Below are 24,237 nucleotides of genomic sequence, written 5' to 3'. Positions count from 1 at the left end.
ATTGCTGTAAGGTTTGAGTAGAAGTTGCATTTGTTCTGTATCCATAGTGAACATAGGTGATATACATTGCACGTGTGAGCTGTTGGCTCATCTGTTGAATTGCTTTTAAGATGCCTAGCAATCAATGGGTTCTATTTGGTCCCAAACCGGGTCTGCTATGGTTTTCAATGCTTAGGAAGGCATACACTCAACACATTTGCCCATGGTCTTATGTCTTCCAGGGCCATTACAACTAAAGGCTTTTATATGTCAATGTGACAAAAGATATTAGAAAGGCACAACAAAGAAAATACCAAGGTAAAATACAATATATGATATTTATAGATTTATTTGGAGATAGTATGGGTTTTTGGTCAGAACTGGACTGATGTAAACAACCTGTAGTTTTAGTTTATACAATAATATGTGAAGTTCTTATTGTATATATGAGATCCATCCATCAATCATTGTTTCTTCAATATTTGCTGTATGTGTAATCCACATTCTGGTTGTCAGCTTGCTGTGGACAAGAACTATCGACTCACCTGTCCAAAGATCCTCTACAAAACCAGTGGAGACAATAAAGGGTTTCCAAATATCCTTCTGGATCCAGTGGATCAGAAACATGTGTATGTCTCGTTTAAAAAGCAGGTAGATTTTAACCTTTTCTTGTGGCATTTACTGATGCTGGACGTTGAGCTGTTTCAGAAAGTTTGGGTTCTGGTCCAGGTCCAGCGTGTTCCAGTGGCAAACTGCAGCACCTACCAAAATATGAAGGATTGTCTTTCAGCTCAGGATCCACACTGTGTCTGGTGTGTTACTCAAGCAAGGTGAGAGAAAGTTGATCTGCAGCTGAATCCTCCAGACAATGCTGAACTCCATGATGACGCATTTAACATTTTTCAGCTGCACATTTAAAGACGACTGCAAAGACGCAGAGTGGTTGTCCATCCCTGATCACTCCAACCAGAAAATTATTTCCCACAGAGTTATGGAGGACTCCCCAGGAAACGTGGGTCATTAATACATTTCTGACGAGATTCAGTTGGAGCTACCAATTTTTGGTTGATTATATTTGTTCTTTTCTCAGCTGAAAATAGTCATTGAGACACACTTGACAATGGAGGACAAGGTTCGGTCTAACTTTGCCTGTCAGTTCTCTACATCCTCAACTCCACCTTGTAAAGAACAAGGGCCACAACCACAGTACCCACAATGCACCTGCATCCTCAAAGACCCTTTTCCTGCTGACGGTCAGTGATGGTCAGGAAGTCTATAAACATTGTTTTCTAGCTGTACAAGATTAGCTGTACAACTTATTATTAAAATAATATACTTCATTTTGTTTTTACAGGTCTTGACATTACCATAAACATCACTCTTGGAAAAACATTTCTGAAGGAACAAATAAAGATGATCAACTGTTCCAATATCCATGGGCAACCAAGTGTTCACCTGTAAGTTCATCTAGGTTTTTAAAATACAGATTGAGTACATTATTTTTAAAATGTTTAACTGCAGGAAAGTAAATAGTCAGACAAACGTGACATAGAAATTTACATTATGTTATAATAAGAAAGAGAATTAAGAAGAACTAAGATTACGCTGTATAGAAAAAGAGACGTTAGACATTTATTGACATGACATGAAGCAATACAGACTGTCAATCAGAGGTGCAGACAATTTTGAGATTATTATTGCAAAATCAATGTAGAAAAAAATAATACTGTCAATAACTCTTTGGAGGCAATATTTAGAATACCATCTTCTACATCCCATACGTCTATACTGCAGACCAGTTTTGTATTCTGTCAGTCTGGTGGGCTCTCGCTGTGACAGAAGGCCACACCTTAGTAAGATGATGCTAAAGCTTGCAGAAAACGATGGGAGCATTTGAGAAAGAAATAGGAAATATGGTTTGTCATATATATGATATCATCCAGATGTCCAACTAGGAATCAAGTTCAATGTTTTCTTAATAACATAGAGGCCAACTCTGCATAAAGTCTGAGTAATATAAATATTAGAGCTAAGATTTAAATCCAACAGATGAGACATTAGTAAAATTAGCTGGTTCCTGTTGTATCTGGAACGAAAGGATTTGTCTTTCAGACAAAAGGTGTAATGATTACTGCCGGTGAACCCGATATTCAGCCGGACACAGAGTTACGTTTAAAAGGTTTATTGTGAAGATGATGAGTAATGGCAGGTCAGGCAAACAGAACCAGACTAGGCAGACGACTTTTGGCTGAAGGTGCAGGCAGGCAAAGATGAGCAGGTGACCAAAAGATGCAGGTAGAGAAAGACCAGAACAGGCGATGTAGACCGGGGAACCACCAGAACGGGCAAAGCAAGTGACTGGGACTCACGGGGGAAAACAGGCAGAACTGCAGCATGCAGACACAGACACTTTTAACAGAAGAGTCCAGCTGGCTGAGCACACAGAATCTGATAGAGGCAAGGCACATCACACTAGGTGAGAAGAGAAGAAACATTCTGGCAGGGATGAGTTGGCTGAAGCAGGTATATTTAGGCAGGTGAACAGGTGACCAGAGTTAAATGTAATTACTGGCAGCAGGTGGAGATGATGTGGGCTAATTGACTGTAGCTGAGCTGATTGGATAGTGGCTGGTGGCTGAGAGATGACAGGCTGATGGGAAAAGTCCAGGAAAGTCCAAAGGCAAAACAAACAAAAACCCAAATCATGACAAAAAGCCTCTGAAGTTTTAATTGTCCCTCAGTAAATTGGGACAATTTTACATTTACAGGAACAATTTTACCACTGAATGAGCTTCTGAGGCTTGTTGTTTCTAATGGAATCTATAAAATGTGCCAATGTTTTACTAAAGCTGAGATCAAACCTAATATGTGACTGTTTTCTCCCCAGGTGTCAGCAGTGTATCAGAGCTGGATGTGGATGGAGAGAGAACAGCTGTTCCTGGGCCACTGATCCAGCCCAGAACGTAATGATGAATATATATATATATATTTTTTATAGAAAAATGTAGATTTATAAATACATGTTTGTATACCCCATTGTGTATGTTTCTTCTCCCATATAGCAAGTTAGACACAGTTATTTTTTTATAAATTAACTTCTATTGGACTTTTGTGTGTAAAAAAGAAAAACAGGCTAATGTCATCTTCAGCAGCTGCAAAGAATGCCCTAATGAATTAAATGCATTTTTCCTCCCGTAGGACAGCATTTGTTCACAAATTGACTCTGGGATGGGCTATTCTGTGAGTCAGATTTTAGCGGATCAAACACTCACCTTATTTTTTTCCCCAGTATAACTCGTAGGTAATTCATAACATCTGTATTTCTGTGTATTCCTTTAGAAACCAGAGATCTCCTCCATCGTCCCCAGAGTTGTGTCTGTTCATGGCAGAAATGATGCTCTGTTGACAGGCCTTAACCTCAGAAACGTGACCAGAGTCAGAACTCAGGCAGAAATGTATTGTGATCCTAAGGAGTAAGTCATTTTATACTTTGTGTGAAAGAATTTACCCTCCCCTTCACAAAATTAACATTACATCACTTAAAATGCACCTTATTTTACCAGAAACACAAAACATATGCATTAAAATATGTAGATGACCCTACCCTCTAATAGCTAGTCTTGCCGCCCTTTTGGTTGTATTAGTTCTTTTGGAAGCTTCTTCTGGCCAGCTACCAGGCCAAATTTGTCTCATTCATTACTTTCCACTGAAATTTTACAACGGTTTATCTATCTCATGTTTAAGCAGGTCCTTGATTTAAGCAGGTAAATAAGACTATTTGCCAATGGAATAAGATTTCTGAGCTTAAAATAGGATCATTCATCTCTTTCATCTTATTTCAAGTACAGGCTATCTAATTCTCTTATTTTAGGGGTAAAAATACTCACTCCATTGGCAAATAGTCTTATTTACCTGCTTAAATCAAGGAAAGATACATTAATTTAAAAAAAAATATGACTTACTTTTAGTTCCCTTTTTGCAGTGTAGTCAAGCTTTACCACTCAACATTTGTCCAAATCCAAAATGGCTGCAGCACATGCACACTGAGCTGTTCTAAATTTGGCAAATAGCCCTATTTACATTTTCTTTTTTTGCAACATTTTAAGAGTTTGCTCAAAATGTGTATGAGAGTTGAATGTAAGCATGGCTTGTGACAAGGTGTGAGGTAATTACTTTAATTGCTTCAAACATGTAAATACCATGGTGACACTTATGCATAAGGCTGCAAGGTGGATGCAGCACTGCTGGATAACCTTGCAAATGGGAGAATTAGGAGGGAAAGTGTCTTCAGGGACTGAAATGTATTCTTTTTAACCTTTTATCTGTACATGTATTCTCATTGAGATCCAAGATCTCATTTCAAGAGAGACCTGTTTGATAAAAAAAGAAAAACTATCAATTTTACAAACAGTAATAATACAAGTAATTAAAAATATAGTGGATGATTCTTCCAGAAAATAGGTAAGAAACACCTAAGTCCCTTTTTGAATAAGTGGTCAAGACCATCTGACCTGCTTACCTAAATAAACTCTGGTCTTCTTTCTGCTTCTCATAAACGTGTTAAACAGTTTGAAATATTTTGAAAATGGCTCTCAGCCATTTTCAAAATATTTCAAAGGTGAAAGCAGAGGAGCTACAATGAATGGCTGAATACATAAAAACTAGAAGTATACATGCGCCAAAGAAACTAGGAAGGAACAAGCACTCATGCTTTAGATGAACACCAATGACTGGCATGTGGGACAACCAATAAATAAGGTGATCCCCCCCCCCAGAAGTCGAGGCTGATAAAAGATCATCCACTCTACCTTTAAAACATTCAACTCAGCTAAATAAGTTAATTGAATATGACAATTCCATCCTCCATCTAGCACTTCATCTTCAGACTGCATTTCAGTTGCTCAATCTTTTAAAGCACAAGTGTTTTCTTGTTCATTCATGTTTGATCTCTTAAAGATATTACTTTAGATGTTCAGGTCCTCGTTCAAATTTCTAGATACAAAGAAATGATTGTAGATAGACATTTTCTAATTAAGTTTGATACTACTGAGAAACATGATGACTTGATCTGTTTTATGTTTTTTTATGTTGCATGTAATACTTGTTTGGTTTTCATTCTGTGGTTCACTGTATTCTCTGGTCAGATCTCCTGTGCGGTACAACAATGGGTCCCATCTGACGTTCCATATTCCCAGCACAGAAATTAAAGGAACAGTCACAGTTTGTGCTGTCCTTCCAGATGGAAGCTGCCACGGTAACATTTCAGTGACCTATCAGTCATCACCAAACTGTATGGATATTGTGCCAAGGAGCAGTTGGAGAAGGTATGTCATCTTTTTTAAAGAAAAAAAAACCATCATATCTAGCTGATATTGTAAAATGTAATAACTTATTTACATTTTCCCAAAACCAAAGATTGGCCTACAAGCCAATAAAATGTCATAACCTATTGTTTTGTTGGACCTCCGTAAACTTTAAAAATCTTAGATACCCGCTACAATCACTTTGATCAAATCTAATGTATTCTGCAGCTTGCTGATTGACTAGTCGAAAATAGTGTTAGGGAAGGGTTAGCCTGTGTCCAGTCTGCTCAATCATTTTATTCCTGAAAAACCTCATCTTTGTTCCATTGCGTTTTCTGCTGATGTCTCGTTTTAGTCAAGGTGTACCACAAAATCTCAACCATGTCCACATAAGACATCCAGAAGGCCAAGATGGGACCATTGCCTCTTCTGAGATGAATTAATTGAAACGTGTCAAAGTGAGCAGGCATGAGTCTTGTTAGAAAGTCTCCTCAAATCTATGCCGTGATACTTTGTAATACAGCTTTCTGACTTCTTTCAGAGTTTCCTCAAAGTAAATGAGGTCCTCAGGGTGATTCTGTTCTAACCAGGGAAGAAACCCTTTGCAGGCTAATGTCAGGAAAGCCTCACAGAGCAGTTTGTGGAGCTGCATTGCTTGGTTCTATCTATGACCATCAATAACTTATCAACAGCTCATCAGCTATCACTCCTGCATCTATACAAAGTCCCCTCAGACTTGCATCTGCAAAATAGTTGCCATGAAAACACGGGTGGTATGAAACACCTCCATCCTAATGGCGCATTCACAAATGCCAGCGACACAACCAAAGCAACTGACTTACATGGTATCCCTATGTAGAGGCAGCCTCCGGAGTGAAGGGCTGCAAAGCAATGCGAAGGACATGTTGCCACCACCACCACAAAGTCTTTGCATCATTAGGGACCTGACTGCGTCAACTATGGTTAAACAACCTGTGGTCAGTTAAAAATTACATATGCTATATTACCATATAAAATATTAAATATCAGTGTGCATAGTTAATCGTAGCTGATGAGGTTTTTAACCAGATTGCGTATACTACCAGATGCGCTCTTTCATCCCAAACTGGTAAAACAAAAATCAAAGGACCCTGCTTTCTAACTAACCGTACACTGAAACCTGTTCAAGCTTGTTCGTAACCATTACATGTAAAAACAGGGTGATCTGGTGAGGAACGACAGACACTTCCTGAGCAGCACATTTTCACTTTAACATTACTTCCCTTTTAATTGCAATGACTTTGAATGCATCAGTGTTACTGTGCTGTTTCAGAAACACCATAGGCTGCTTTTGTTTTAAAAACTGGTAAACAGCTTATAATAGCATAAGCAGTAGGATTTTTCCTTTTAATCGACAACACGTAATCATCCTGATTACTTCCATTTAATATTTGAATTGCTGTAAAGGAATAGCATCCACTACATATTTTCTAAATATGAATTTTTTCCCCCAGCTTTTTATTGTTTGAAATGCTAATCCAGAAGAGCTGACGTTAAAAGTTTCCAGCCTCTTGCTCTTAACCCTGAAACCACATGTTCATTAAGTTCCTGCTTTTCTTAAGAATTTGTGTCACTAATGGCATTTATTTGACAGTTACTGGGCAGGAAACGGAGGCGAGGGAAGAAAAGGAAGACATGCAATAAATTGCCAAGCATTGGAGGCCAAAGAACTGCATTTAGAACTGGCCATATGCTGCCTCAGTTCCTCTTTTTTAAGCAGGATATTTACCCTCCACATGCAGACCTAAATATTGACTGACTTGTTAAAGAAAATCATGGAAATATTGCCCAACCGACAAAATGAACACGTCCTGGTCAGAGAACCACAGTGAAAGGCAGGCGTGGCCGGCCTACCAGAATTACTCCCAGAGCGGAGTCATCTTTGATGATTCTAGCTTGGTGGAAACTGTTTTTGAAGCACACAAACAAGACCGCGTCTAAAGGGCCCAAAAAAAGAGAACAAAAAGTTTTAGGAGGGGCCTAATCAAAGTCTGGACCTAAGTCTCACTAAGAGGCAGTGGTGTGACCTTAAAGAGGCTGTTCTTGCTATAAGAAAAACAGACAAACAAACCAGTTGTTGCTGAATTAAAACAATTCTGCAAAGACAGGTTGTTAGAAAATTCTCTTTGGCAATGAAACAGACTCAGTTAGGTATAAATGCTTGACTTGAGTTGTTGCTGCCAAGTATGACTCAACCAGTTATTGGGTTCCAATTGAAATTGCTTGCTCATATATATGGTCCAGGTGGTTTAGATAGTTGATTTCCCTTTAATGAATAAATTAATTATCCAAAAGCTGCATATCATGTCATCTTTGATATTACAATTAGTTTGAAAACCTCAAACACTAGATATGAAAAATGCAGAAACAGAACACATTAAGTTTTTCACACCCCTGTAAGTGTATATAAAATCTATGGGGGGAAGATTCATGTTTGGTATGTTATCAGAAAAAAACTAAGGGTAACAAGCTGCTCTGTGTCCTATAGTGGGGGAAGGCAGGTCACTATTATTGGGACGCACCTGGATCTGGTGGAGGAGGTCACATACACCCACGCCCCAGCAGAAGTCATACTTCACAGAACCAGCAATCCTCAGGTAACTATGAAGAGAAACTGCTGCGTTATAAACTAGACTGAATGACATTATCCTATAACAATTTGAACCTAAAGGACAACAATGTGCTGTGGGCAGAGATCAAATGATTTGTATGCGAGGATTCTGGGCAATTGAAATGAAGCTCAATGTGTCAGAACGACTGCGCAAGTTCTTCGCTTTCTCACATGGAATGTGTTTATATTTTTAACAGCGTCTCACCTATGAAACACCTGCAGCCAAAGATGGTCAGGATTCCAACCAAGTTTTACTGAAAGTAGTCAATCATACGGTGACTTGCCAAAACCTTCCTTACTATCCTGACCCAGAGTTCACCACCTTCACCGCCGTGAAGGAAGGAATGGATATTCGCATCTCTATTCAAGTAAGGCCGCTTCTGCCCACATATATGTTCAAACAAACATGCGGATATTAGCTTATTAAAGTTTAAACTGTTTTTCGTCTTTCAGAAAAAGGCAGATGACCTGAATCTAACAACAGCTGAGTTGTCAGTGGTGGGCACTCAGAATGGAAAGAAATATAACTGTACCCTAATACCCAATGAAAGTGGCAACAATACCTTTATTTGTGAGATAAAAGGATTGCAAAATGCTAACATTGAGTTTGTTCAGGTAAATCCCACAGTTAATGATATGAGGTATCTTTTTTGTGACAGTTTTGATATCTTAGTCAGTTTTCTTCACATGACAGCTAGATGGAAAGCATATAAAAGAATTAAAGAAACTTTTATTTTGTTTGGAACAAAGGGTCGTTCCGAAACTGCAGCCTAGAGCAAGACAACGGGGCAATGTAGAAAATAAGTTTTAACCAGCAACAGATAAAGAAACATGTAACCATCAGCATATAGGAATACTGTAAAGATTTGGCTGTTATACGAAGGAAACCGGGACAGAGAGGAATATTAACTGAGATGAAGAAAGCACCATGCTGGTTCAAATAACTTTGTAGGTTTCACACAAAAACATAATCAAATGGCAAAAAACAATTAGATTGGTGATGACAAAACCTATACCAAAGATATTTTAAAACCTGACAGACTTAGAAAGAATTTTACTCTTTAGCAGAAAATCCTAAATGAGAGAGTCTGTCCATCATTTTACAATAATGACCTGATGTACACAGTGGTTATTTAGCAGGACAGTGACCCAGAGTTCAGCAGCACCTCTAAATGCCTCAGAAAAACAAAATTAATATTTTTGAGCATTTTAACTAGGCTGTTCACACTCAGCCCAGTTCTGGTTCTGCTAGTGGTTTCTTCCTGTTAACAGGGAGTTTTCCTCTCCACAGTCGTTACATGCATGCTCATTATGAGGGATTGCTGCAAAGTCATGATGCAATGCATGTTCCTCCTTTGAAAACCTTTTAACACATTTAAATGATATACTGAACTTGACTGCATTGCTTGATCAGTTGGAATGGATGCCCTTGACTTGTGAATTAGCGCTACACAAATAAACTGAGTTGAATAGATGTTCCAAGGTAACCTTAAATGGGTTGTTAATGCTCAAACTCTTCAATCAGGCCAATTTACAACTGTTCTGACCATAATTTCTCCACAGCAACAACAAAACACTCATTGCCAATTAGAACAAATGACTACTTGTTGTCGTTGTTGCCACTAAGTGCAATTCCATTTTCACATAAGGGCTAGCTTTTCATGCTAATAACCTGTAGCACCATGCTGTTTTATGCACAATTGTGGTTATTGTTTCTTACAGATCAAATACGGAGGTAAATCTGTACGTCTAAACAAGCAGTCGCTACTACACCTTCTAATACTGCTCATCATCCTCCCGATACCCATCGTCCTTGTTGGTAAGTGCTCCATGCTTAAACCCTCTCACAGCACCAACAGTAAATGCAGGAAACTTCTCTACAAATGGATAATTTCTCTCTACGTTTGCCCTTTTATTTTCAGTGGTGCTTGTTGTCTACCGAAATAAACAGAAGCAGCTGACTGTAAAGATGAACAGGTTGATGGAAGACCTGGAGATGGACATTAGGAATGACATTAGACAAGGTCGGTCCCACCTTCTCAGCACCCATTATTAGGTCGAACCACTGAGAGCCAATCCCAAATACCCTGTCTAAGAACAAAATGCACACATCAGCTTTTTACTCTCGTTTACCTGGTGCATACCTTAGTGCTTAATATAAATGAGTCTGGTCCTCAACACATCCTGAACCTAGCTAAATACAGTTAAGATCAAAGTTATTCATATTTTTGGTTTAAAGTCATCTTTTAATTTGATCAACTTGTTTCCTTTGACTTAAAACAATATGAATGTCTTGGGTTGGCCCGGTCTGCGTACCGGCTTGAATCTGATCGGGAACCTGTGGAGGAAGCTAAAGGTTAAAGTATTTGAAGGCTGAAACGCCAATAAGATTGTTCCATTAAATATGGCGACGGTGTGGAATAATCATTTTTGACCCTCAGGTTTTATCAAACAGTGAATGAAAACGGGTCAGGTTCAGAATTGCCGCTTGTTTTATTGTCCTTTGAGCATTGTCCGTCTCATCTCCTATAAGAAACAAACATACTGGAGGCAAAGTTGGGACAGAAACGCCGATTGAAACCCTAAACTGGAAATCTTTTTCAAAATAGAATTTCGGCTGTGTTTTATTGGACCCTTCGGAGGAAGCATGAACTCTGACTGAGATGAATGCTGTTGAATTTGAATTATTCCTGATTTTCTTTTTAATGTGAGGTCCATGGAGAGGGATTGTGTTGTTCTCTGCAACAATGAGGAAAATACAAAAAAAAATGAATCTTGCGTTAACTTCATACTTAATGTGATAAGTATAAAGCCGTCCCCCAGGCCCAGCCATCTCCACCTTCTCTGTGGCGCACACCCACTCTGCAGAAACACACAGAGCATCTGCTCCAGGGGCGGTTCTAGACAGGGGCCAACAGGGGCCTGTTATTATATTATTACCCAATAATATAATAACAAAATAATTAAAAAATATACAAAAATAACAATAATTAAAAAATTACGCTGTTTCACGTTAAGCTCCCGCCGTATTAAGAAAAGATCAGGGGTCTGCAACCTGCAGTTCCAGAGCCACAATTGGCACTTTGGCTTACTTAATATATTAAACGATGAAATGTTGACCTGTTAAGGTTTTTCCCCCCCAATCTTTTGTTTTGTGCCCCTGTGAAAAAAAACACTGGCCCCACCCTGGCTTCTCTGCTATATTTGGTCTAGAACCACCACTGCTGAGCACTAACGCACTCAGCCACTTCACTTTACACTTTCCTACTCATTGGGCGTATTCACACTCGCGCAGTTTCTTTTGGTGATCTGTGACGTGCTGCAGTGGTTCCTTTTTTTACAAGTTCAAATTGTTGCCCAACTTAAACGCCTTTTTCGTCATCCCTGCTGCTTGGCTGACTGGGACTGGGCCCCATCATGGAGTTAAAGTATCAATTCTCTACGACCTCGTTTTTTTGACGTGCAAACCCATGCAAACTGTTGCTTTTCTGTTTTTCCTGATCATCTCATATGAGAGAGAAATGTCTGCTGCTTTGTGAATTGCTTGTGCTGTCCCTGATCCATAAAGCTTCTCCACTGCGGGTTCCCTTCACAGGCTTTATAGATTTGCAGACGGAGAAAGCGGATCTGATGGAAAACGTCGGAGCGATTCCTTTCCTGGACTACAAGCACTTTGCTTCCAGAATCTTCTTTCCTGAGGTAAAAAGGAAAGCACAGTAGCGCTCATCAGAAGGATGCTCTGGGGAAAAGAGAGGTCATGATAAGCGTGTTATCTTTTGTTTCCCAGAACGATTCGTTGATCACGCTGTGCATCAAAGACATTGGTCAGGTAAGTTTGGAGGGCAGCGGCCGTGCGTTGCTTCTTGAACCGTCTTAGACACATTCCCTGATGTGTGTTGTCGTCTGATCTGGGATCAGGATGTGGAGAAGGTTGAGCTAGAGGAGCATTGCCAGATTTTCTCCAAGCTGATCCAGGACCAGGTCTTTCTCACCACAATGGTGCACGCTTTAGAGGAGCAGAAAAGCTTCACCATCAAAGACAAGTACATTGGTTCAGGGAAAAGCGCAAACTTGCCACTTATTTAGTCATATGGTGAAATCCTGGTGACAAGCTTGGTTAAATCTTCTCTCTTCCAGGTGTACATTTGCATCTCTGCTCACTGTGGCCCTTCACAGCAACCTGTCGTACCTGACAGAGGTGATGGAGGTTCTGCTGAAGGATCTGATGCAGCAGAACAGCAGCGCTCAACCCAAGCTGCTGCTAAGACGCACAGAGTCTACGGTGGAGAAGCTGCTGACCAACTGGGTGTCAGTCTGCCTCTACGGCTTCCTGCGGGTCTGTTGCGCCCATATAATCTTTAAGAGGCAGTCCTTTGTATATGTTATCTTCACATATGAGGCTGTTTCATAATGCGTTCTACAGATTTACAAAGGCAGGCTAATTAATCCTGCTGAAATATTCATTAGAGTTGGTGGTAGGAACAAAGCAATAAGAGCTGAGCCGCTCTAATTTCACAAGTTAAGCGTTGTTCCTAAACAGACAACAATGAAGAGATTGCGCAACACAGAAATCACACGTTATGATTTAAATTAAATTTCTAAACTTTGTTTCCTGTTTGTTTGCTTAGAAGGCTTCTGTTTTTTTTTTAGTTTAGGGCTGCAGAAAGCACATGAATGATTACTTTATGACTTTTATTGCTGACCTGGAGCCTTCAGCCAAAAAATTACAATACGGGGCAAAACACAAAGAATAGAAGGAAGACGATCCGCTGGTGTTAGAAAGGGCTTTTTAAGAAGTATAACTAATGGAGACATGACATAGAGCATAGTTGGGGAAAAAAAGAGCCTCCTAAGTAGGTCAACAAGAGCATTATATAACAATCTGCAGTATTACTATTATAGTTTAACTAGGGATATCACCTCATTACTAAAGATGTAGTGATGTCCCTTATTTATTCAATGTTTATTACAAATCAGACTTTTCTTTCATTCATTATTATTCATTGACTACTTCATATAATTAAATAAATGGTAGTGAAAAAAGGCAGTACCCTGAGTTTAATATTTAGCCGCAGCACCCTTTCAGTTAAGTTTGAATTTAGCACCAATTCACAACAAACGCCATCTTCACAACAAATGAACAGATCCAGTTTATATACAGTAATATATAGCTAATTCAAACTGAAAGTCATTTACATAGATTCAAATTTGAGCTTTGTTTCCAAGCGATTTAGTCAAGTTCAGGCTATTGAAGCCACTGTAACCCAGCAGATTGCGTCAAGTCACTGACTTTGCAGCAACCGCTCCCTATGTGTCAGCAATGGACAGATGATCAGGTTGCTAACGTTGCACCAAGCCCTCATGCTGAGCCTATATGTAGAGACAGTGGAAAGGAGAACTTCCCTTTAACAGGGAGGAACCACCAGCAGAACCAAAACCAGGCTCAGCGTGAGCGGTAAACCCAGAGCAGACACGCCAAAAACAGGCTTTTAACTGAACTTCGGGGACTTCCTGATTAGTAAGGATTAAAATAATCGAGCCATGAAGTAACAAATGCATGGACTATGTTTTGTGCGCCACTGCGGAACCAGATATTTATAGCTTTTACAAGAGAAAGAAGGAAGCCATAGAAACCTTTTTAGTATGATTTCTTATTCTAGATAAAAAAAAAACAAGGTTATTTACGTTATTACCGAAGGCCAAATTATTGCCGTATTGAGCGTCATGATTTGTCGAGATGAACCGAACACACACTGAGATTATTTCTGAGACTTGAATGAAGGATGTGTTGTAGAATAAGGAGACCAGAGAGGCTGTACCAGATTGGAGCTGGAGGATGTAGATGGAAGCAGGAGCTGGAGGACGGAGAGAGCTGGAGAGCTGCGGGTGCTGCGCCGAGAAGCAGCTGCTCAGCAGAGAAGTGACTAGGAGCGCTGGGGTAACACGGCTGAGAAAGCTCTTTGGACACAGGGGCTGCAGTAAGACCAGGAGAGCAGCAGGGAGAGAGTCCAAAGAACGCGTGGCTGCAGTCGAGGGATACTCAGACTAGAAGGAGAGAGGAGCTCAGACTGACAGACAGACGTGGGAAAATCTCTATCAGTAGACGAGATTTGAGTGGAGACTGATGACGATCCAGCGGGGAAGAGAAGACTGAGGGAGGCTTTTGTAGAGAGGCTGGCAGGTGGAGTGAGTTCTGACTGATTGGTGCCTGGCAGGTGTGACTGATTGCTGAGGGAGTGGAGGCTGAGCTGTGTGAGAGGAGGAGGTGCTGGCAAATAACAGGGGAAACAGCCAGGCCAAAACCGCACCATGACACCGAGTAAGTGACTGATTAATCAAAAGGCCTCGGCGAGTTTAGTGAACCTAATAATAAGTTCTGTGTACAAGCATTACTTATAGGGTTATTAAACAAGGGTAAAAAAGAAAACAGAAATCAAAATATTTTTATCCAACTGTATATACTGTTATTTTACCCTGTTATCTTTATAGCATAAAGATCTAGTAGTCAATTTTTATATTGAATTAACTTTCTGAACAGTCTCAACACCTGTCAGAAAGGAAACCCTGACATATTTAACTTTAAGCCTTTCCATTATAAGGAGATTTAAAGCTACAGTTAGTAATCCTGATCAGAAACACTTTTTATACTGGGTGAAATGGTCCTTCCATCCCGACAGTAGTAAATTCATAATGTATTCATAATGTATCCCCCCCCCCCCTTTGTCCCTCAAGTTCTGGGGGTATGCCTTATCTATCGGTTGTCCCACATGCCGATCATTCTGATGCGCTCATGTAACGCCAGTGTCCGTCCTTGTTCCTGGTTAGACTCCACTTGCTGGCTGCCGTTGCGCACTTCTAGTGTTTATTTATCTGGTTAGCTTAGCGGTTAGCTTAGTGTTAGCCCTTCATTGTAGCTCCGCTGCTCTCACCGTATACTTGAACATAGTTGAGAGTCACAAGAAGCAATCTGTGGTCACGTTTATGAGAAGAAGAGGAAGGCCTCAGTAGAAAGAAATAAGACCAAAGTGAATTTGGGGCATTTTTTTCATTAGGACATTTATTTTGCCGGTTTTCTGTTTCCAATATCAAATATTTCAGCTGCTCAGGAGTCAACAGTCGTGGATTCGCCTCTTTATGATGTGCCAAATATTGTCAAAACAAAGCAGATATGGGCTGCAGGTGTAACAGTCAAGCTCATGAAGCCACTCTGTGAGCATGATGTCCACTATCATAGCAGCCATTCTGAACTCAGCACGGCTGAGTTCATCAGAAATGAGGCGTGCATGCTCAAAATAATGGCTTTCAATCATAGTTACGGTTATGCTTCTGTCTGCGGGTACGTGAGCCGGTGCAGCTGGACTGATCACAGTGGGGTTTACCCATGCAGCCCCATCTGGGGGTTTTAATGCACATCTGATGGTTTCTGTTTATATATTAAATACAGTGATGTTGATCAGTGCAGACGCCAGAAATATCTCTGTTTGCCTTCTTGTGTATAAATAATGGCTCCAAAGGAGTTTTAACAGAAATGCTGTTGTGCATGAGAGGTTTCACGAGCGTGGCAAAAGAAATCCTGAGACACTTCTTGAAACATTTTCAATCAGCACTTCCTTCCTTCATTAGGTTAATGTTACTAAGGTTTCTGACAGTGTTCTGTCCTTGGTTCTATTATCGTATAATCTGTGAAAACTGGTTGTTATCTGATATGCAGGGCTGCAAAAAACGTTTTTCCCCTCCTACAGTTCACTTCTGTTTTTGCTGATCATTATTTAAATGTTTATTGATGATAAACCGAGTAAATAGAAAATAATGATTTAATTGATTAAGACACAAGTCTATTTAAACCCATCTGGCCCTATGTGAAAAAGTTATTATGTAAAAAGAATCCAGAACAGCATCTAAAACCCCGCAGGCCTTGCTTGCCTTAGTTAAGGTGGCAAAAATACTGCTGGGCAAAAAGAACAAAAAGACCCATCTCAAATTTCCCTAAAACGTTGATTATCCCAAAGACCTTTGGGACAATAATCTGAGATCTTACAAGACAATGCTGGCAAACCGTCCAGTGTAGCTGAAATAAATCAATTCTGGAAGGAAAAGTGATGCAAAATATCCACTACCTGTTAGCCCCAGCACTAGGCAGCTGTTGCTGCCAAGTTTGGCACAAGTGAATATTAGGTACAGGGGCCAGTTCCTTTTTCACTTAAGGCAGTTGGTATGGTTCACTTTTTTTCCACTTAATTAAAGAAATTCACATTTGAAAACAGCTTTTTGGAAATGATTCAGGTCATGTTTTTCTGACATCAAAATTAGTTTGATGATCTGTAGCATTTCTGATTGAAAAGTGCAAAAATAAAAATAAGAAAACAGAAAAATTTGATTCTGATTCTGAAATCTGTTTTTGATCAGGCTCCGAATCCAGCTGCACAGTAGGTTCATGTTTTAAACCTGGTTGTTTCTGGCCAGTCTAAACCACGATAAGCACATGCAACAAAAGGCTGAAAATAAACTTCAGCCATGATGCACAACTTGAAGTTTATGCACATAACCCTCATGTGTGTAACTAGCCAGCTGACACTTTTTTTTTAACCTTTAATGTTGTGCAGGAAAGTGTTGGGCAGCATCTGTTCCTGCTGGTGAGCGCGCTCACGCAGCAGATCTCCAAGGGACCGGTGGACTGTGTGACAGAGAAAGCTCTCTACACCCTCAGTGAGGACTGGCTGCTGTGGCAGGCTCAGGACTTCAGCCCCCTGGTACACACACACACACATCCTTGTTTAAAATACAAAGTGAGGACCGGGCAATGACTTCCAAAGAATTCCATTAATTTTCAAGCCTTTCTATAGCTCACCCTAACCTTTTGGGGTATATAACTCACCCTAACCTAACCCTAAACCCAAATTGACACCCTAGTTTTACTGTCAGGATTTACAACGATAACTACACATGTCTCCCCACCCGCACCCACCCCATACACACAAATGGCCAAAACTCTGCATAGTAGAGTTGTACTTCCACAACCTGATGCTTCCTAATTCTCTGTTCTATTCCTGCTTCTCTAGTTTGGTCAAACCAGAACTGCAGAGTGGAACGATGCCTGACAACAAAAAACTTCACAACAACACTCGCTTTACTTTTGTCAATGAGCAGCCGTTCGTTTTTGATGTTGTGAAGCCAGTAAGGTTTCATTTTAAATACTCCAGTGGGTGCATGTATGAAAATAAGAAAGAACTTGTCAGCACACAGGAACTGATGGGGACTTCCTTCCTCTGCCTGTAGTACATGGCCCATTTCAACATGCAAAGTTCAGCAGGCTTTAAAAACGCTCCCATTTAGCAGCTTTTTGATTAAAAACATACATGTTTCCTGCATGTTGTCACCATGAAACATCTGAAATAGGCTTCAAGGCTGAATCAAAAATAGAAACTCAAAGTAAAAAAATTTGATAACGCCATTTTCCTGACATGCATTAATTGTAGCAAAACTGCTTAGTCTGCTGGCTGTAAGCATGTGCTTTTTGTCACACAATAATGATTAAACTGATAGCAGTAGATAAATTGTATCAACTGGTAAGAAGTGCAGTGCCTTGCAAACGTTATCATTCCCCTTAGCTTTTACTTACATTACAACCTGTGATTTAAATGTTTTTTTAATCATATTTCATGTAATGGATCTGCACAAAATAGTCTAAGTTGGTGAAGTGAAATGAGAAAACAATATGTAGAAAAAATAACAAAAGAAAATAAAAATCTGAAAATGGGCATGTGCATAATGTATCCTCCTTTTTTGCTATGAAGCCCCTAAAGAAATCTGGTGCAACTGATTACTTACAAAAATTCCAGAATTAGTGAAATTATGTCCTCCTTTGTGTAGTCTGGGAGTCACATGCTCAGCCATTATACACACCCCTTTTCTGTAAGGCTCCAGAGGCTGCAGCAGCACTAAGCAAGATGCATCACACCATGAAGACCAAGGAGCTCTCCAAACAAGTCAGGGACAAAGTTGTGGAATTGTACAAGGCAGGGTGTGGTTAAAAAAAATTCAATCTTTGATGTTCCGCTGAAGCACCATCAAATCCTTCATCTTTAAATAGAAAGCACATTGTGCCACAACAAACCTGCCAAGAGAGGATAAAAAGCTCAGCCAATAGCAATGTCTGGGAGACCAACAAGTTTAGACTGTGATTGACAGGGCCAGCTGTACCATCTACAAGATGAAGTTGTTGACAGCAGTAGGTCAGCCAATCTGCCCAGCAGGATGTTGTCCATGAGCATCAATAGGCTGGAGCAGTTTAGCCTTGAGAAATGGCCAGATGTGGTGAGCTGATAGAGACCCGTCCATAGACTCTTGCTGCTGGAGTTGCTGCAAAAGGTTCCTCTACAAAGCACTGACATCCGGGACGTGAACAGTTATGCATGTGTGGGTTTTCTGTTTATTTTGTCCTACTAGTAGTTTACTTCACAAGTAAAAAAAAAAAATCCATCTTCAAAGTTGTAGGTATGTTCTGTAAATGAAAAACTCAAACAATCTATTTTAATTCCAGGTTGTGAGGCAACAAAGCATGAAAAATGTCAAACGGAGTGAATACTTTTGCAAGGCGCCGTAGTACGGTTTAGCTGTTCATGATTTGAAACTCAACTATGTTACAGCAGCTCATTGGTCTGAGAGAAATTACATCAGACTAGTGCATATCCAAAAAGTGTCTTTAGAAATAAAACGCTTTATGCCACGTGTTTAAAACACAAGCATGAGCTTGAAAAGGCCTTGTTAGAGAGAGAGGATTAAAAAGTATTTCTTGGGAAGGATCACTGCATGCCACACCTCGGAGTGTTAGTTGGCTATCAGATTCTGCCTGCTTTGGTTGTTGATAGAAAATAAAAGATGCATATTAAGGCACCTGCTAATGTACGCTGCCCTTTAGAAAGAGTTTCGTGAACTTTTACACACTGCTAGAGGTCAGTGGCTTTGTTTCTCTGCTGGTCCTGACTTTATTTAGGTAACCGCGTGACATGTTGCTTTTTGACAGCCTACTTCCTGTTGTCAGGCAGGTTCTACTATAAATACTCTATTCGTTCTTATTGTGTAGACAAATCAGAACAAGCAATGAGATCTCAGCTGCTTGTGTTTACGTCTTCAGAAGCTGAAGGCGCTGTTTGCCGTAGGCAGTGACGGAGAGGTGAGCGAGCCTCTGGAGGTGGACGCGCTCAGCTGTGACACCGTGGAGCAGCTCAAAGAAAAAATCCTCAACACCTTCAAAACCAAGTTTGGTTTCCCCTACAACACCGCTGTGAGAGACGTTTACATCGGTGAGTGAAACTCGCATGTCCCCGAGGGTCTCGATGAGGTAAGGCAAGTCTATTTGTGATGCACCGTTCATAGGCGCGGTCATTCAAAGTGGTTTACAGGACAAAAATAGGAACAGAGAAACAAAAAAAAACCGATACATCAACGAGACAGTGACACGTGACATAAAATTATATAAAAGGACGAAATAATAAAGAAAGTAAACAGTTAATATATGATGGAAATGATAAAGTAATATTTCACCTTTATGTTTAAGTTGTTGAAAAGTTTTTGGTCCTGATATAAAACAGCCAACAGTTTTTGCACACCTCAGGTCTTTAGGCAGGCGGTTCCTAACCTGAGGGGGTTAAAACTTAAAGGCCGCCTCCCTTTGTCTAGTTCTCTGTCTGTGAACACACTGTGTGATGTCTGTGATAAACGAATGACCAGCAACTCTAAAATGTATTTAGTCCCAAGAAAATAAAAGCATTCATCTGTTTTTCTGTGTCCTGTTTTCACTGGCAGAGTTTGTAAAGTGATATTAAGGTGTTGCCATAAACTTCAGGGTCAATTGACACCTTGGTTTTTCTGCTTGCTCTATCGTATTTAGCCCCATAGAGACTATTTCAGTTTTGATTTCTTGCATATTTGGGACAAAAACAATGACCTGCATTGAGTTGTAGAAAATTCTGACCCATTTACTTATGAATGTTTTGTACACACTTATTCAGACACTGTCCCCAGTGATGTGACAAGCTGTATCTCATCAGCATACGAGAAATTATACAATACTCCATCGTTTTAGCTAGTGGAAATAAATCTAGATATTCAGTAAAAATGGTCTTGGAATGGAGCCCTGGGGAACCCTAGGAAATTAGACAAACTATAACTACTACTGAGATTTTTGATGCCTCACTATGATTATAAATCTCACTAAATATGTCTCCAATACAGTCATGGTGCTGTAGTGTGCTCTAACTGGAGAGATAGTTTTTTCATAAAAAGGATTAAACTTGTTGATATAAACTTTGAAAATGTTTGGTAGGATATGGGCATGCACTGACTTATTATAGAGGCATCAGGTTAGGCTTCTTTGAATACTGCAGTTTTAGGGCCTGTGGAGAACGACCTGACTGAAAAGAAGTATCTACTATCTGAAATATGTCAAGTAGAACACAGTTAATAACAAACTTGTGGGCCCCCTAGAAACTGTTCCTGACATGAAACCCACAACCTGCTCATTTTATATCAGAGACATAATTCAATGGATTTGAGGAAAATCTACATACCTGAATGCATCTGCCGTTCTGGAGACATAGACAAATTAACAAGTGGTGGAACAATCTACCGCTCCTCTAAGTGTCTGGATTTTGTCTTTGAAAAAATCTGCAAAGTCATCACTTGACTTGTACTTTGTTGTGGTTTTCTTCCTCTTTCAGCTTCTACTTGTCAGGTGTCGCCACAGAGAGGCATCTGTCTCCATTTAACCCTATCTTCTGCCTCTTCGCCTCTCACACCAACAACCTTCGTGTCATCTTTGAATCACTGTCTCTTAACCAGACAACGCGCTGGCCTCACCACCGTCTTGTACACCTCTCCTTTCATTCTCCTTGATACTCTTTTATCACACAAAACACCTGACACTTTTCTAAACCCGTGCCAACCTGCTTGGACACATTTCTTCACCTCTTTTCCACACTCGTCATTGCTCTGGGATGTTGACCCTAAGTACTGAAAGTCCTCCACCTTCTTCATATCTGCTCCCTGTAACCTCACGGCTCCACTTGGGTCCCTCTCATTCACACACACGTGTTCGGTCTTGCTACAACTAACCTTCATCCCTCTCCTTTTCAGGCCAAACCTCCATCTCTCTCTAGATTTTCCTCCACCTGTTCTCTGCTCTCACCGCAGATCACAATGTCATCTGCAAACATCATAGTTCACGGAGATTCTTGTCTGACCTCATCTATCCACCTGTCCACCACCACAGCAAACAAGAAGCCGCTTAGAGCCGATCTTCGATGCAGTCCCACTTGCACCTTGAACTCATCTGTCACACCTACAGCACACCTCACCACTGTCTAGCACACACGTGTCAAACTCAAGCCCGCGGGCCGAATCCGGCCCGTCAAGGTGATTTATCCGGCCGTCAAGAGCCAAAAAAGGCAAATCATGTCATGAAGTAGAGCCATATAGTCTATTAAAGTCTATAAAGTGGATAAAACCGTGCCTCCTGTAGCGAACGTTGATTGTTTTTCTACTGTAGTAACAGCATCCTGCCACTAGTTTTCCCACAACACATTAAAACAACCCAGAAATGGTCAAAACGAGAAAAGGTGACGCAGAATGATGAGTTTAAAGCGTAACTCACCCCAATATCAACTTTTTTTTGCAGATAAACTGTATAAACTGGGCTTAAGGTGCTAGTTTTGTGTTACTGTGAAATTTCTCATATTTTTATGTGAAGTGGAATGAAATTCTGGAATCAAAACCATCATCTATACAGGTGCAACCGGCCCTTTTAATGACTTCATGATGCCAAAGTGGCCCAATACAGAAATTAGTTTGATACTCCTGGTCTAGCAGCTCTCACACATGTCTTGCACCACTCTAACATGCTTCTCTGCTTCTCCAGACTTCCTCATAAGATACCACAGCTCCCCTGTCAGCGCCCTGTCATGTGCTTTCTCTAGATCTACGAAAACACAACACATCTCCCTCAAATATTTTATTTGTAGTAATTTTGTCTTGACATGAAACCAAACTGCTGCTCGCAAATGCTCACTTCTGACTTTAGTCCAGCTTTCACTACTATTACTATATACTATTATACTATTACTATACTACTACTACTACTACTACAGAGAGAGCAAGAGAGAGAGAGAGAGAGAGTGAGAGAGAGAGATATATAGATATAGATATAGATAGAGTGGTTGCAGCAGCTGACATCTTATCAGATTGACTGGTAAAGCCATAACCTGTATTGATGACATGAGACAAACGTTGTGGTTTGTATTTATACTGTATCTGCCCCAAATATCAATTTTCTTCCTGTTAGAGTAACTTTTACTCAAAGGTTCCTGTTTTAGAGAAATGATCTGCCTTTTCTATAGAAAGAAAGCGAAATAAACCGTTGCAGTAAAGGTTTCCATCCTGCAAAGACCCTGCAGGCCGGAATGTAAAAGTCTTGACTTCCTGAATAAACAAACACTTGGTTCTGAAGCAAAGACCTCTGCTAAATAATAGTGAATATTAAACAAAGAAACGTTTCTATTCTACCAGAATACGAGAAGGATGGATCATTCACTCCTCTTCAGGAGGTGGACGCCGGCTCTGAGGTGATTGGGGAGGTGACGAAGCTCAACACGCTCAGGCACTACAAGGTGAGAAAGCCACACTAGATTTGTGTCGTCCTTTAATACTCATGTAGAAAGGCTTTGATATGTCGGTATGGGGCCTGGGGTTGTTACTAAACTGAAACCGACTTACACCCATGCAAATGCTTGTTCTGTGAACTGCTGCAAAACCAGGATGGGGACGCGGAGCTGAGGGAGTCCAGGTAATTAAAGCAGTAGCTAGCAGACGTTGGTCTTGCCAGAAAAGGTTGCACAAACTGCAAGGTGATGAAAAAGGAGCAATGTTTGAGCTAGTCTTCATTTGCCATCCCTCAGAGTTTCACTTCCACTTTCTTTGAAACTTGTGACCCAGTTCAGACTTTAGTCAGGAGAAGGAATCAGAATTTTACCCTCTGAGTCAACAGAGTTAAAAGGAAATGGAAAAGATCCGATCATTGGTTGGTCATCTCTTCTAGAAAGGGTTATGCATTTTTTATATTAAGGCAAACGTATGGGGAGGAAGAGCTTTCTAATGGCTTGTAATAGGATCAGGGACCATTTTCCATCTGTTGCATCACTGTGTGGAGAAGCTGTTCTAAATCTGAAATATATCAGTCTGTTGACCTGGGTTGTGACAGATTCCTGTGGCTTTGTTTCACATGATTAATCAAGGAAGAAACGATGCGTGCTGCACATTTCTTGTAGTCTAGGAACTTTCTAATAATTATACTTTATAATTTCAGAATCACAATTAGCTTTATTGGCCAAGATTGCGTGCACAAACAAGGCCTTTGACCTTGGTTTCAAGCATTCACAGCTTACAGACATTAATTATGAATATATAAACTAGAGAAAATAAAACAAGAATAAGAGACCAGTGTGCATATGCATGTGTACTGATATAGAATTAGTAATGTGTTAGGAACAAAAATATACTACATTTGATCCACTCACAGAGGGCTTAATATCAAGTCACAGAGAAAAGGAAACTGAAAATGACACGGCTGGAATGTTATTGCAAGACAAATAAGTTAATTTTCACTGATGCAGAATCTCAGAAATACTTTGGCTAATAGGGCAGGTGGTGTAATTCACCTGTATATTCTCTGAAGAACACCTTGTTAGTGATCTCCGCTATCTGAATGTGTCTTAACCAGCATCTCCTGACCACCTTCCTTCTGATTACTGCTTGATGCACTACAAGATCCAACCTTACTCTTCATTTTACCTGACAGGGGAAAACACATCTTATGGATTACAGACAGGCATTTCAGAGACATTCCTGAAAGGCCTGCTATTCTTTATCATGTAGCTGCCAACGTAAGCGGGGACGAACACAAACGAATCCCAAAACATTCCTGCCTTCACTGACGCATCCAGGTCATGGATAGTTTTCCCTTTCACTAACCACAGTCATATGTTGGACAGACGATTTAAAAATATTCATATTGTAAAATATGGAAAATAGAAACTTGTCACCTATGTTGGCCCAGAGGCTAGTCACGAGCTAACAAGCCCACATGAAATGTTACCCCTTCACAATCGCAGTTATGTGCAGTGCACTTAACACCTCGGTGAACGCTGTCTCATTTTTATAATTTTTTATCTTAAATTAAAAGAGCAATAAGTAAGAAATTTACTGCAAATTTAACCAAAAATCATTCTTACTTGTCACGCAGGATAGAAGTAA

General features: G+C 40.2%; 1 protein-coding gene across 2 annotated transcripts in view; it reads left to right on the top strand.

Annotated features, from left to right (window-relative positions):
* Positions 1 to 495: 495 nt before the first annotated feature.
* The window catches only part of plxnc1 (plexin C1), a gene marked incomplete at its 5' end in the record, with an annotated part of 32,724 nt that continues 8,982 nt past the window's right edge, over positions 496 to 24,237 (top strand). Inside the window, 21 exon segments of one of the 2 annotated variants that reach the window (XM_036149071.1) lie at positions 496 to 630; positions 709 to 809; positions 886 to 991; positions 1,070 to 1,232; positions 1,334 to 1,436; positions 2,867 to 2,942; positions 3,178 to 3,219; positions 3,319 to 3,452; positions 5,124 to 5,303; positions 7,810 to 7,918; positions 8,130 to 8,300; positions 8,386 to 8,547; positions 9,655 to 9,751; positions 9,855 to 9,956; positions 11,528 to 11,631; positions 11,720 to 11,761; positions 11,851 to 11,975; positions 12,070 to 12,268; positions 16,536 to 16,682; positions 19,067 to 19,235; positions 22,495 to 22,595. In XM_036149071.1, coding sequence (XP_036004964.1) covers positions 496 to 630; positions 709 to 809; positions 886 to 991; positions 1,070 to 1,232; positions 1,334 to 1,436; positions 2,867 to 2,942; positions 3,178 to 3,219; positions 3,319 to 3,452; positions 5,124 to 5,303; positions 7,810 to 7,918; positions 8,130 to 8,300; positions 8,386 to 8,547; positions 9,655 to 9,751; positions 9,855 to 9,956; positions 11,528 to 11,631; positions 11,720 to 11,761; positions 11,851 to 11,975; positions 12,070 to 12,268; positions 16,536 to 16,682; positions 19,067 to 19,235; positions 22,495 to 22,595 — 2,568 coding nt within the window. 2 annotated transcript variants of the gene reach the window in all.

Source organism: Fundulus heteroclitus, chromosome 17 (assembly GCF_011125445.2).
Source record: "Fundulus heteroclitus isolate FHET01 chromosome 17, MU-UCD_Fhet_4.1, whole genome shotgun sequence".
Lineage (NCBI taxonomy): Eukaryota > Metazoa > Chordata > Actinopteri > Cyprinodontiformes > Fundulidae > Fundulus > Fundulus heteroclitus.
This window is presented reverse-complemented; position numbering and strand designations above follow the sequence as displayed.